The 14,324-nt window shown below is 40.4% G+C and overlaps 1 protein-coding gene across 7 annotated transcripts in view; it reads right to left on the bottom strand.

Moving 5' to 3' along the window:
- The window catches only part of SEMA3D (semaphorin 3D), a 151,229-nt gene that overhangs the window by 18,657 nt on the left and 118,248 nt on the right, over nucleotides 1-14,324 (bottom strand). For all 7 annotated transcript variants that reach the window (XM_075144316.1, XM_075144336.1, XM_075144294.1 and 4 more), the window contains 5 exons: nucleotides 9,656-9,878; nucleotides 6,501-6,589; nucleotides 4,627-4,668; nucleotides 3,210-3,367; nucleotides 978-1,042 (listed from right to left, as the gene is read on the bottom strand). In XM_075144316.1, the coding sequence (XP_075000417.1) occupies nucleotides 978-1,042; nucleotides 3,210-3,367; nucleotides 4,627-4,668; nucleotides 6,501-6,589; nucleotides 9,656-9,878 (577 nt within the window). The remainder of the gene's footprint in view (nucleotides 1-977; nucleotides 1,043-3,209; nucleotides 3,368-4,626; nucleotides 4,669-6,500; nucleotides 6,590-9,655; nucleotides 9,879-14,324) is intronic.

Here is a 14,324-nt window from a genome sequence, read left to right as displayed (position 1 = left end):
TAGCCTGACTTTTTAACTATGTCTGCAAGCACACATGTACAGTCAGAGCCCTCTGTACTGTGCAACAGACTTAAGTCTTTGATCCTGTGGCAAGCAGCTCTGATTTCTGCAGTGACTCACGCCGAGATCTGCGGCAGGCATCCAGCACCACAGCGGCACGAAAATAACCAGGGATCAATGGAAAGTGGTGGCTCGTCCCGAATCAAACGTTCGGCATAGCGATACAATCAATACTGTTTTGACTGGGTTGTTCACTTTAATAAGAGGCTAGAAGAGCGCCAGACAAACCCAAGCTTGGTTTTGAATGCTTTTCATTTATTTTACGCTGCCGCAGAGATTGCCGCGCAACCGCAGGATTTCATCCTGACAGTGCTCGCTGTACAAGAAGTGCTGCAGTTGCCAAAGGAGCAAGCCAGACCCTTTGGCATCTGAAAAGAGGGTGTGGGAAAGGGAAGGGGGAGCCGACGGGGAGAGGGGGATAGGCTCTTGTTAATAACAGGAGTATTTAAGTAGCTGCGGGGAGGGGAAGGGGCTGGTTTGGCAGCTGGAGCTGGGCTTTGGGACTTGTGTCAAGTGTATGCGGTGGAAGGGGAGAAGATGGCGTGTTCCCCATTCGCCCCTGCGGGTTTCCTCGCGGGATTATCTTCCCTGTTTCTGGATGAACGGAGGTCCTGGTAGCTACTTGTAGGGGTGTGTGTGATGTTTTTGCGCCATGGGCACATCTTCCTCCCATGGGTGAGTGCTGGGGAGGGTCGCTTGTAAGGGATACGAGGGTGCTGTCCCATGCTGGCTGCCCCTTACCGGCCCCGGCTCCCCAAATTTAACTGCGAGAGGGGTAATGAATATGAAATGTGGGAAAGGCAACCATTTTAACAGTGTTATTCTGTCAGGCTCAGCAGGTTTTCACAGATGGAGACCCTTACAGCAAACTCTGCTGTCAAAGTGACTAAAGAGCAAGAAAGGTGCAAAATACTCACTGTCTTCCACATCCCAGCATTGTGCAACGGGATCTCCATATTTGACATCTTGCCTCCTGGCTCGCCTATGGGAAGAGCATGCAAACTTGTAACACTTCAGGCATAATTGCTGGAATTCAACAACAAAATACAGAGGAGCTCAGCAGATGTGGACTCGCACTGCTCCCACCCTACTGCTGACAATTACGGTCTTAACTAAAACCAGCCTCACCCTCAAAGCAGCATGTGGCCTAGAGAGATTTGTACAATTGACATCAAGAGAAGGGCCTGTGATTTGGGAAAACCACTGGGAGGGGAAAGAAAAAAAGGGAGAGAAAAAAATCTGGCTAGAATAAAGAACGTGCAATATAGTGACAGAAAGAGCATCTAAACCTGCTTTAGGAGCATGGGGCACGGATCTCCTGGTGGGGTGGACTGTTTTGGAAACAGATAAAACCATCCTTAATGTTGTATGTCATGGAAAAAATATGAAGTTCAACAGGTGATATTCAAAATTGAGCTCAGGATCAGCCCAAGGTAATACTGACTAGTAAACCAACCTTTAAAATGAAGAGAGAAAAGCTTATGTTTCAATTTGGTAACAAACAATTGACAAATCTGATTATCTTTCACCTTTATGGACAGCAAAAAAGCTTGAGACAATGGTCTGAGATGGTCTGCTTCCTTCCACAACTAACTTGCCTGCTAATCTCTGGGTGTGTTACTTAAACTCACTGTGATTTAGTGTAATTTCAGTGTAATAGCATTTTTTTAAAAAAACCAAACTCTTACTCTGTGGATGATTGCATTTATTTCCCAAGAGCTACCAAAAAAAGTTTGTATTTAAATTTTTTAGTAGAATTGGAGTCCAAGGGAGGCACTGGTTCCTCCCATACAGCCACACTGGAGATAACAGGAGTGGGACCTCCTTGTGGAGAGCAATGCCTCAGCTGGACAGCGGGTTCCTGAGGCTGAGCTGTCCACTCTGTAAAAGCTGTATACATGCTAGAAGCACAGGCTGCTATACAGAAGAAAAATATTCAAGTAACTGATCTACTGGAGGATTCCCAAGGCCAGTCACCCATCTCTTGTTTTGGAGCTGCAGACTTTTGGTCTTCCCACCAAACTGCACATCTGTTAAAAAGCATGGACCATCAATCTCCGTGTCTTAGCCCACCTCAGGCTTCACCAAGCCTCATGTGTCACTAACTTTGCAGTGAGCCTGAACACTTGCTTTTCTCCTTTCATTTATGCTTCTCTGAATTTAGTTTGCTTTGGCTTTGAGGGAAAACACATAAAGTTCCTTGACACCATGACACGATAACCTATGAGTCATTAACTTCAATGGCTTGTCTAATTGCTCAGGTCCCAGCCCTGCAGCCTCTAAAGTAGAAAGTCTCATTCCAGAGCCTGAGCTCAGCCTGCAACCTCTGACCCTCACTGCAAGAATTACTGTCAGGAAGGCTTCGTCCAAAGGGGAATGAAGAGGCTGTGAAGGACGCTCAACGAGCAAGCTGAGAGTTCTGGCTAAATCAGCCAAAAACTCCAAGAGACACATCCAGCAACTCAGGTACTGCACTGCTAGAGCCCACAGCGTGCTCTCCCTCCCTGCAGATTCATGCTGCTGTCCTAGCTGGTGAGTACAAAAAGTTCAGATGAAGCTTCTTTCACTGTGGAAAAACTGCTCCTGATGCGGTCAAATCACAGTACTTAAATCTCTGTCTCCCTCTCATGGCTAGACCACAAATACAATCGATGAGAGTGACACTCTTTGAGCCAAGTTTTCTGGGTTAGTTAAATCAGGCAGGAGAAGCTTGTTCGTTTAGATCAGAGAATTAAATGTATTTTATTACTGACCATGCTGGGATACTATGTTAAACTCCGCTTTATAACTATGGTGGTGCCCTACGCAAAAGGCAGAAGCTTAAGAGAGGCTCTTGCATCTCAGGCAGAGTCAGCCACAACCTGGACCTCCATCTGAGCATCTCATGCCTTAAAGCATTCGGCATAAAAAAGGAAAGTGATGGATTTATGATGTTAGCTGCAGTAGCCGAGTTACTGTCACACACACTTAAACAAAGCTGTGTTGTCTTCACAGCTCTTTGAGCAGAAATGTAAAACATGGCCAGAGTATGATCAAATTTTAAGGCAAATTGACATGCTAAGTAAAAAGGCAACACGTTCTGATTAGGAACCTCTAAAATTCTTGCAAGCCGCAAGATCTTTTACAGCACATTGTATTTTTTTTCTTACCTTTTAGAAGTGGGGGCATATCTGGAACACGAGTTTCCATCCCAGGCACAGTATGGGTCTCTGGCAAGGCAGCAGTCTGCACAAGCCTTCCCATACGTGTGACATCTGTGCAGAGAGAGCTGAACCAATCCATCCCTGGAACCAATGTACAATTGTTGCTGCAAATCAGGCAAAGCGAATGAATTAGGAGCGTTCTCCAAGTAGCCCATTTAAAAAGTTCCCTTCCTCAGTGCCACACTTGCAGACTTTCAACCTTGTCCCAGATTTTACAAAATGAGGGAGAATTCCTCCTTTATTGTAAAATGTTTCTCAGGGCTCAGTGTGAACTGGCCAGTCCCCATCAATCCCCGACTACACGGCAGAGAGGAAAGGGGACTGCAGTCCTGGAAAGACACCAGCACTCAACACCCTTACACTTTTAGATTTGTGCTGTAACAACAAATCAGAAGCAAACCATGGAAAGAACGGTTTAATAACACATTTAAAAACAAGTGGCTGGATAGCCGTGACGTTAAGAATCTGGGAACTAGGGATGACCTTGTGTGAATAAAACTTCATCTTCTGCTTCTGATCCTTAGGTAGGATGGGGATAATATTACTCCCCTCTCCCCAACGTGTGAGTAGATTGCCTGTTGAGACAAGGGTGGTCCAAGTGCTTGCTGTTGAGCCGGAGCTGGCTCATGCAATACTTCCAGCTGGCCTGCCACCTTTTTTCAGGGGAGATGGGACCCAGCTGTGCTGTGCGTGCCTGAACGGTAAAATACCTCCTCCCGTGTGAGGGAGGCATGTTGTGCCGGAGCGGCTCTGGCCACTTCTGCGGGGCAGGGAGGGATGGCTCTGGTGTCACACTGCCTCCAGAACGTGCACGTAGCCATCATAGAGCTCGGGGCTGCCATAAAACCGTTTCCCACCGGGAGATTCCCAACTGGGACTGGCCCCTGTGCCTGCCAAGATTGGACCACCCAGATTTAGACTGCAATTTTAGAGGAGGGGGACTGGTTTTCAGTCTGTGTGCACACAAATTTTAGCACAGTGAGGCCCTGATCTCTCTTGACTACTAACCAAAATAACAACAACAATAATAGTAATAATAATTTATTACTAGATTGTAAAGAGACAAGTATTTCTAGTGTCCGGAAAACGAATGTTCGTTGACTTAATTCACAAATCCCACTACCATATGACTAAAGATTTGTTTCCATGAATAATTATCCGCTTGGGTACACAAATTACTGTTTGTAAGCAAACGTGAATTAGGCAGGCAAACAAGTTCAAACATATCTCCTTCTTTCCAGATACATTTTAAGAGTCATCCATGGAAAGCTTGGCCAGTAAATAACAGGCGTCGCCTGAAAATAACAAGCTAAATGTTCAGTGTACCATATATCCTGCAGTGATTAAACGAGCTTGTGATTACCTGCTTCTGAGAAATCTCCATGGTCGAGATAAATGAAGGGTGCTGAAAAATGAATTAGTAAGGTGCATTAGTTTACACGTTCCCTGTTTTTAATGAAAAAGAGAGCAGAACTTAACATACGAAAAGCAAATAAAATTACAGATCCATTTACTTGGTTTAAACAAATATTAAAACCAAAAAAAACCAGAAATCACTAAATTCATGCTTCCAAAAATACCTCCCATAAATTTTCCTTGCTGCTTATGAGGCAACTGACTTGAATTCTTAGAGTTTGCAATCTATCCCATCCTGGATACTGGCAATGAGCCTTCACATCAGCTTAAGTTCTCATTAAGCACTATTTGAAAGGCTTAGATGGCATTTAAGGGATACATAGGCAGATCCTCTGCACCAGGATGTATTTCACTGTGATGAGAGACAGTGAAATTTTTGCCAGTGACTGATGTCACTATCGCCTAATAGAAGATGATTAATCTAAGCCTATTGTTTAATGTTAATGCAGTTCAAGGAAATAAGGGATGTTTTTTCAGCCCTTCACCCACTCCATTTTTCTGGATTCAAAAACATAGAGGTAACAGTTATAAATGTTACCAATAAAAACGTGAAGGAATGTCTGCTGAACAGGAAAAAAAATAACCTTTTTTTTTATTTTAAATATGATATGGTACATTTGCCCTTGACGTTATGTTTTAAGAATGCAGCAAATTGGTGCACATACTGAAACTGCTGATTACTTGGCAGGCCACTGAGTAATCTTGAAATTTTCAAAGTGATATTTATAATTGGTGTCCAAGACAGTGGGAAGAAGACATGGAGATCCTTTAAATCAAAGTTTCATCATACACATGATGTATCAAAAGGCATATGGAGAAATATATTCTTTGAAATACTTATTAAAGATCCCGTACTTACACTTGGAAAACACTGTCTCTAAGTCCCAAATTCATTTATTTAGTGTGGGCAGAAATTCTGGCTAAGACCTCATACAGCACATAGGAGAGAGAATGTGTGAGAAAGCAATTAAAATGCCATGGATGCAGATAAAGTCTGATAAAAATACAAGGTGAAAACTGAAGAAGAGCTATACAGAGTGAGAAAAAAGCAAAATGAGAATGCAACGAACGAAGAAGGAACTACTAAATGGAAAAGAAAATCAGTAGGGAAGACACAGGTCTCCATTTTCCTACTGTAACAGTATGTCAATGTCAGCTTCCTCACCAGCAATGAGGTTAATCAGAAATTGGGCCTGTGCAACAGAAAGGAGGTTTGGGATTTTTACAAGCTCTATTTATGAAGAAGTCATTGGTGTTAGCAGGGCTCCGGTTACTTTTCTTCATTATCACTCAGTCAGAATAACCAAATCAAAATGGTCAAAAACGTTGAATCAACCTTCACCAATAAATTAAAACACATTGATAATCAAAACTAACTTTGTTTTGTTTTCTTTATGTTTTCCATTCCTAAAGTTGTTATTTTAAAGAATTTCTCTGCATCTGTGGAATTTTGTTTGTTTGTTTGTTTTAAAAAAAATTATAATTGTACTAAGAATAGTCCCAAAGCTGAGACAATAGAAAAATTAGTATTAAAAATAAAATACTACTAATAAAAAATTTGGACTTATAATAAGATTTCAAACTAGAACAAGGCAGGATAAATGAGACTTTCTATGAGTTTGAAAAATCATGGTCTGTTTGGTTCTGGACTTTTGTCAATTGACTTACCCAAAGAATACCAAAGCATTTAAAAATTTACATAGTGTGTCTCTGGAAACTTGAATTAGTTCCAGTAAACAAACAACCAGACAGGCAAAGCCAGTTTGGGCCTTAAAGTCCCCTGAACAATATTTAATTGATGTGGTGGCTGTTAATGCTTACCTTGAATATCTGCAGTTCTTCCAGGACCACCTCCTCCTTAGTCCACTTCTCCTTTGTGATAGTCACAACTTTCAGGACTGTGCCTATGTCTGAAACAAATGTTCATCATGTAAAACCCACAGCCATGTTTCAGTACATAGGTGTCACTCCATTTCATGCCCTGAAGATAAAGCTAACGCATCAAGGATGTAGCCTTCAAACAACATCTATCCCTATCTGCATCTATTGCTATCTACATAGCTCTGTACAATACCTTTATGGTTTTACTGTATGGCTGAGCCAACACAATTGTAGCTGCTCCTGGCAGGGATGGTCTAACTCTCCTGCTACACAAACACAAACAGAAACACAGACAAGCATGTCCATGCTGCCAGCTAGAAGTTTCTGCAGATTTCCTTGGGCCAGAATTGGGGCTCATCTGACCCCAAAGAGATCCAGCTTAGGGGACTAAATTGGCAGAAAATTATTTCCTCTTTTTTATAGAATTAATTTTCATCCAGTATAGCATCTTAATCAGAAGTAGGTTTCATTTTAATGTGGGGAGTTAAGCAATGCACTTTTTTCATTTATCTTTTGTTTTGAGGGAAATTTTTGAACAAAATCTCCATTCAACATCAAAATCTTAATTTAATCATTACAGAAATTACTTCTTTGGAGTTATCTAGAGAATTTTTTAAGTTAAATCTGTTCATCAATTTTAACCTGCATTCCTGCTTGGTGAAAAAAATAGCTGCTCATTTCATCTTGGACCATTACACATGGGTAAATTTTGAATAGCCTTAAAAAGAACCCTTAAAAACTGCTCAGGGGAAGTGGGCTGGGTGCTGGGATGGGCAGCATGGAAATGCCACAGCGCAGCTTAGTCCTAAGCACTATGCATAGTATTGAAATGATGAAAAATAATGCATTATAATGGAAAGAATGACATTTTCATTCTTGTTTTCCCAAAGTACTGAAGATCATATTACTAATCAAAGCCAAAAGTGTTTCAGTTTGCCTTATGTATTAGAGCTTTTGTTTGTTTGTTTGTTTGATGTACAGGTTGGTTGCATACATTCAAACATATAATAAGCTTCTGATCTGCTGCTGCTCAAAATCTCTTGGGTTATTTGGTATATCCGTATTCAGTCTCTCTATATAATATTTGAAATTTTATCTTTGAGTTTATTTTTTTCCATAGGACGGGTTTAGAGGCTAAAATAGAACAAAAACATGTGCTTCTAGAAAAGAAAACTCACTTTTAAGGAAAGCATTGCAGATAAATAAATATCTGCATATTATGGAGTGCCACCTAGTGACTGCATGGTACATGCTGGCCTTGACACCTCTAAACTGGACGATTTATTCCGAAAGAATTAGCATTGGTGCTGGGTAGTAACAGTTAACTTGGTAGTATTTGAGTTGCTGGTCTCTCAATATAATTTTATTCCTATGACAAACTGTATAGTGGAACATAGCAAACATCTGAAAGCAACCTCTATAGCCACTAAAAGAATATTTTGTACGTTTTAACTAGTGCACTCCTCTTTTCGGACAGTTAAGTTTTAAATTACTTTTTCTCACTATTATCAGAAGAAAAGTAAGTTTTAGTGAGTACTCCCAAATCCTAGGCATCTCACAGCTTGGAAATGTGTTCCCTTTCCTCCTCTGTTGACTATATTAAAGATAACATTCAGAAAGCAACAAGGATTTTCTGTCACCACGGCTAAAGCTTATTCCCAGCCTTCTCAGGCAGCAGGGGAGCAAACAGAAGTTTAATATTCTTTTTTATGAAACTGTGCTTTTCTCTCTGACACCACTGTACTTGACTTGTGGGGATCATAGAGGGACTCTCACACCATCTTTTTTTGGAAGACAAGACTTGTGAGAGGGATTGAGCTGAAAGACATAAATGGTCTAAGAGAGAGGCTATCTCTGGACTCGCGTGTGTGATAAGAGCTGGGAAGCTCTTGAAGGCTGAGACAACCCACGCTTTATAAGAGGCGATGCTCTGTGACAATTCACTCCTTTCCCCAGATCACTTCAGAATATCCATACCTACCAAACTACACTATATGATGCCAAATTTGCTTATAGGCCAGATAAAATGCTGTGCAACCCAACAGCACTGGGCTGGGATTCAAAGAGAAATTTTAATTTCCCTGCAGCTCATGGCAGCAGCTCATCCACTGCCCTTGGATAAACCTTTTCACCTCCATGTACCTTAGTTTCACCTGCTGTGAGATGGGGATAATAGCAATGACCTCTTTACTAAAGCATTCAGATCTACCAGTGAGAAGTGCTTTGTAAGACCTATTACTAGTGAGACAACATCAAATTGTGGATTAAGAACAAGAAATTCCAGTGAGTAAGATGCTAGATTATTACTTTAGAAATGTTATGAATAGGTATGTTAATATTTCTTAGCATACTATGCTGTTGGGTGATTCATCCAGTGATTCTAAACTGAATTACTATGGTAAAACTAGATTTTTTCCTTAAGGCATATAACTATCATAAAAATGTGAATAGATACATAATTATCCATAGAAAAACTGCAAAGCAGGTTTCTTCCCTGACAGAGTAGTTTAACCTCTCTGTTCAATCCTGGTCCTCTTGTTTGGAGGTATTCATGCTGCTAAGTTTTATCTTTAAAAGTATTTAAGTGGTATTGTTGCCTTAGGCTCAATTTTAAATCTTTCTTAGCTGTTCAATGTCACATGAGATTTAATGCTGAAGCACCATGTCATTATTGATAACAGGAAGTACTCCCTGAAGTTACTAAGGTTAATTTTTTTTCTTTTAATTGGTTATTGATGTGCTGCCAGCAGGAACTGGAGTCAGACTACCATGTAATGTAAAGACAGGTAGTGAATGGTACTCGGATTTTTACTCAGTAAGAAAGTCCAGGTACTCTGACCCTTAACTGGTTTATCACCTATGGACCAGGAGGCATTAAAATCCCAGGAATAGCAATCTCTCAAGCTGGCAAATTAATCTAATCTTAGCATTTGCATGAAGACCTGGTACAGAATCAGGAGCATCTAAATGCTTCCCAAAGCTGCATGTGTAAGAAAAAGATCTTAATCAACAAGTTTATTCAGGACCTGCTGGAGTAAAAGTGTTCTTAAAGGATGTGGTTTATGCAGAACGATAGTGGAAGTCCTCTCTCATACCTGTTCCTAGGAAAATAACATCATATTGCCCATCCTCTGCCATGACGTGATCCACCACAATCTGAGTCAGACGATAGTCCACGTTGATTCGAGTGAATACCGGTCCTCCCGTCACTGGGTAAATGGATTTGTACATCAGTGGATGGCGTTTAATAAAGCTAATGACTTCATCGGGAAAGTCTCTGGTAGACTTTATGAGCGGATCATAGGTTTTGCTTGGACACTGAACGGAAGAGAGAGAACAAGAAGATGAGAGGAATATTAGCAAAGAAGTACAAGTAATCTGCAGGATTCTTTGTGTAGTAGGAAAGCTGCCTGGTCCAGATCAGCTATATTGGTTTGTAAAGCACATCTGCCGGTGGCTGCTAATATGATTTATAATTGAAAAAGCTCAGTGTTGATTTGAAAACATGGGAGCGCACTGGCGATGTGTGCTCCTCTGGTTCTTCAAAGGGTCGTTTTTCTCCCTCGTTTCTCCACTCTCCTCTTCTCTTTTCATTTTTGCCTCTCTTCAAAAGCTCTTCCCCTTCATCTTCATTTTCCTTTATCCTGCTCCCACCTATTCTCCTTTATCTTTTAAAACCACCCAAAACCTGTTAACTTGTTTCATCTCACTCATTTGTACTACTGCTCAGAATTATAAATCTTCTGTTCCTGTTACTTATATGCCCACACCTGCAACTACTTATAGATATATGCAAGCTTTGGAAAAAAATTCTTATAGGCTTTTCTTCTTTCTCAGAGATTTTGATAACCTAAATTAAAACTTAGAGGGGAGATGAACTTTCTTAGCTTCTCTAAGATACTCAGGAAAAGAAGACAACATTAGAAAAGAGAAGTTGTCTGTTTGATGTTAGATAAAATTAATTAATTCATATTTATTGCATTAACATATCTGTAAACACAAACTACTAAAAACTACACTTTTTTTTTTGAGTTTTATTACCAAATGGTCTTTAAGACCACAACCAAGACCTTCTATGTTTCTTTGTCTAGCAGTGTTCCTGAAGAGAGTATGAGATGTGCCCTAATAGTCATACCACTATCACCAATAATGAAAATACATTATTGTTATTAATATTCAAGCAGTACATTCAGTACTGTGATGCATTTTGAACTTTTTTTTTTAATCATATATTGGAGCCAGCAACATTTAGCCATAAACAATCTAATAATATAGGAAAATACCTAATTTTTCTTTAAATATTTAGAAACTACTTGTATATAATACCATAATAGATATCATCAGTGTAGGCCACTTTGGAAATTTGGTCTTATGAATAAACCACAAATTCAATCCATATTCAAATAGAAATCAAGTTTTCTGTGAGAACACTTGTGAAGCCAGTAAGAAATCAGGATGCTTAGTGATTTTTCTCATCCGAAAGCAGCATTTGGTCACCATTACTTCATTTCTTGAAAGCATTTTTTTAAAACTGGAGGAATTCTCATGATGGGCTCAGTACATCTGCAATGAATTCCACCTCCTTGTTCCCTACCCCACTCACGAGCGCCTTATCATGTTGGATATTTTACAAAGACAAGGACATCGTCTGGAGTGAAGGAGACCTGTCATGCTGTCTAGCTCTCATTTCAAGGCACAGGTACCAACATGCAGTTAAATTTGCTACATGGTGAACAAACTAGTGCAGGTAATGGACTTTCAACAGCAAGTCTAGAGTGCCCTCCGGTGGCTACCATGAGATAATCTCAAGTATTTAAAGTGCAGGATCACAGATCAGTTTTTCTGCTTTTTGTGTTTCTGCTCCTCTTATCGAGGCCGAATTTCTGCCCTATTGATGCAGTGAGCCAGAATTGGGTAAGATCCTCACCAGCATGCCCCAATGTTAGACTAACGGCTTGATTTCTCTTGGGAAATATGCTCAGAGTTACTGTGGCAGAATGCCCCTAGTAAATGCTTTAACCATGTTCATTTTTCCAGACTGAAACACCCACATCTATCTTGTCCCTGTATATGGCCTGCAATCACAGGCCATAACTTTTCAGTGAACTGTACCTCCCATGCCTCCCGTTTATTTTTTTTCTAAAAAAGGCAGATTCTCCAGATGCCAGATGATCCCTGTAGCTCATTATTTCTCAGAAGTGACTTTTCTTACTCATCCACATAGCTGAAACTCTTGCCCAGGCCACAGCTTGGCTGCTGCAGCATCCTTTTCTCTGGCTTTGAACAGCACAGTCTCATCCTCTTCTGGTCCAGACAACTGCTACAGTGATCACTCCCTCAGACATTCCCCAGTGTCACTCATTTATTGTTGGAGTTGGCTCCTACCTCTATTAGACCCATACTGACAAACTAATCAATTCAGCTGTTTCTTTGGCTTACACAAAGTAAGTTGATTATCACACATCTTGCTTGAAGATCACCCACAAACCTACCTCTTCAACCTCCTTCAAATTTTTCCCTTCTGTGCCTTTTGGGGTGAGCCCCAGGTCAGTCATGTTGGTGACCCATCATCTCTCATGCCCACATTACTCTGCTTTCCTTCCCATGGCTGTTTGTATCTCTTTTCTGACCCTTGTTTTACACTTAGTCTCTAATCTGAGTCTAAGAAAGCTTCTCTTTTGAATCTGGAGGCATCTAGGTGTGTTAATGGGGCACTACAAATCCTGGATAATAGTAAAATGAACTGGAAACACTATTCCAGTTGGTGACGTTCCTTTTACATACAAACTGTTGATTGCTTCTCTTTTAACACTATTTTGAACTAAGTTATCCCTGTGTTTCCTGCCAGGTGGAGCCATAACACAGTCTGTGAAGAAAGAAATGTGATTAAGTAATGCCTTTGTAGTCTGCCAGGAGAAAGTTAAGATTTGCGGTGAAGTTGCTCTACAATCCTCCTTCATGGCTTTCAACAGAGTTTCGACAGAGAAGACTTTAGTTCACATTCCCAAATCTCCAGTTTGACATGTGTTCAACCTATGGTGCCAGTTAAGGGCTTGCAATTAGGATTTGTTCCACTATGTAAGGTTTGGCATTATCCAAAACATTTGCATTAAACACCACACACAGTGCCAAGGGCTGAGCAGGTCCCTCCTCCATTGCTGGCAAACTCCCTTCTCACGGCTACACAACATCAGCCACCAGCAGCGAATCCATCCCCGCGGGCTCAGGACCAGTCTGGACCCTTTTCTCCCTTGGGTTTCCACTGCCTGTTCTTTTCCTGGACTGCAGGATGCACTGTGGTAGTGCTTGCTAAAAAGGGAATGTAGCCTCTGCCCAGCGCATACGGGTATTGTGTACACATGCCTAAGGATGAATTCTTCATGCAGTAAATACAGCTAATACAATGTGGAATTATTCTCATCATATACAGTTCTACGTGAATGTGCACCTGTATAAATACCTTAAATGCAAAGACAATAGCAACTAGTTAAACAGAAATTTCTGACTGAGGATAACGTTGTCAAAAGCATCAGAGACTACCTGTATATTCAGAAACAAAACAGGCCAGTGAAGCACAGACCAGCTGACATTCTACATCCACATCTACAGCCACATCTGAAATGCCTTTGGGGGCAGTTCCTGGTCTACCCTAGACCCCAAACACTGCCACACCACTGCCACAGGGAGGGTACCATTTGGAGCATGCCTAAACTATGGCAAAGCCTATCCTAGCACTAAACAGTACAGTGACTATGGGTCTGCACTTGAACCTGACCTCTGGTTTTATTTAGCAGAGTTGTAGCCTGAGTGATTTAAGACTCTACAACCTATTTCTATTCCTTGTTTGGACTGTTAAGTCTGTGCATCCTGATCTTCATAAAGGCTCTCTAACTGCTTATTGAAAATAGGTCTTAGGCTCCTGAATCACCTAATAGATTTTAAAAACTTCTCCATGGACAGTAAACCTGTGCCAATTTGAATTAAGATATATTCCATCACATATTAAGTTATATTGTTTCACTGAAAATTTAATGTACAGCTGTGAAATAACTGACAAGAAAAAAAAGATGGGTTTGTATTGTTGTCCTGTGGTAACTGGTCAAAGGATATCCCTTGAAAATACAGTTTAATACAAGTAAAAAAGAAGAGGAAAGTCCTATTGAAAAAAATAGTTCAATTGGAAACATATATTGTAGTGAGTTATCCCTAGGAGTTTTATGCTAGCATTTCTGTAAGAACTTCACTCTCTGACTTGCTGGGTATGATCTCCCACATTCTGTTTTCTGCTGTGCTTTCACAAATTAAAGTCTTTGCCTTTGAGGTGGGCTGTAGTGAGCTTGGTTTTTGAAGATAATGATATCAGTTAAATAATTTCACAAAGAAATACATGCTTTTGTATTATATAGCAAAAGAGACTATAGAAAGGGTGAAACAAAAGAAAAACAATTTAGATTTTAGATTTTGGGGTAAAAAAATAAAAATTAAAAAATAAAGTGAACCATAATACAGGACAAATGATTCAGACAGCACAATAACTACACGGAAATCAAATCACGTGCGCACTTGCTACAATTGCTACTTCGGGAATGAAAATTTCTCCTTACCTTTAGAACAACCAAGGTCTGAGTCTTTGCCACTTATATTAGAATCAGACCTCAAAAATCCTACTGATTTCAAAAGCATGTTTATCTTTGCAGGGGTTGAACCAAAGTTTGTTGGAATCAATAGAAAGAATCACATGTGTTTTAATTGCCTTTGGATCAA

The sequence above is a fragment of the Calonectris borealis genome, chromosome 1 (genome assembly GCF_964195595.1).
Source record: "Calonectris borealis chromosome 1, bCalBor7.hap1.2, whole genome shotgun sequence".
Taxonomy (NCBI): Eukaryota; Metazoa; Chordata; class Aves; order Procellariiformes; family Procellariidae; genus Calonectris; species Calonectris borealis.
The sequence above is the reverse complement of the archived record's forward strand: the minus strand, read 5'-3'. Positions and strand labels throughout refer to the sequence as shown.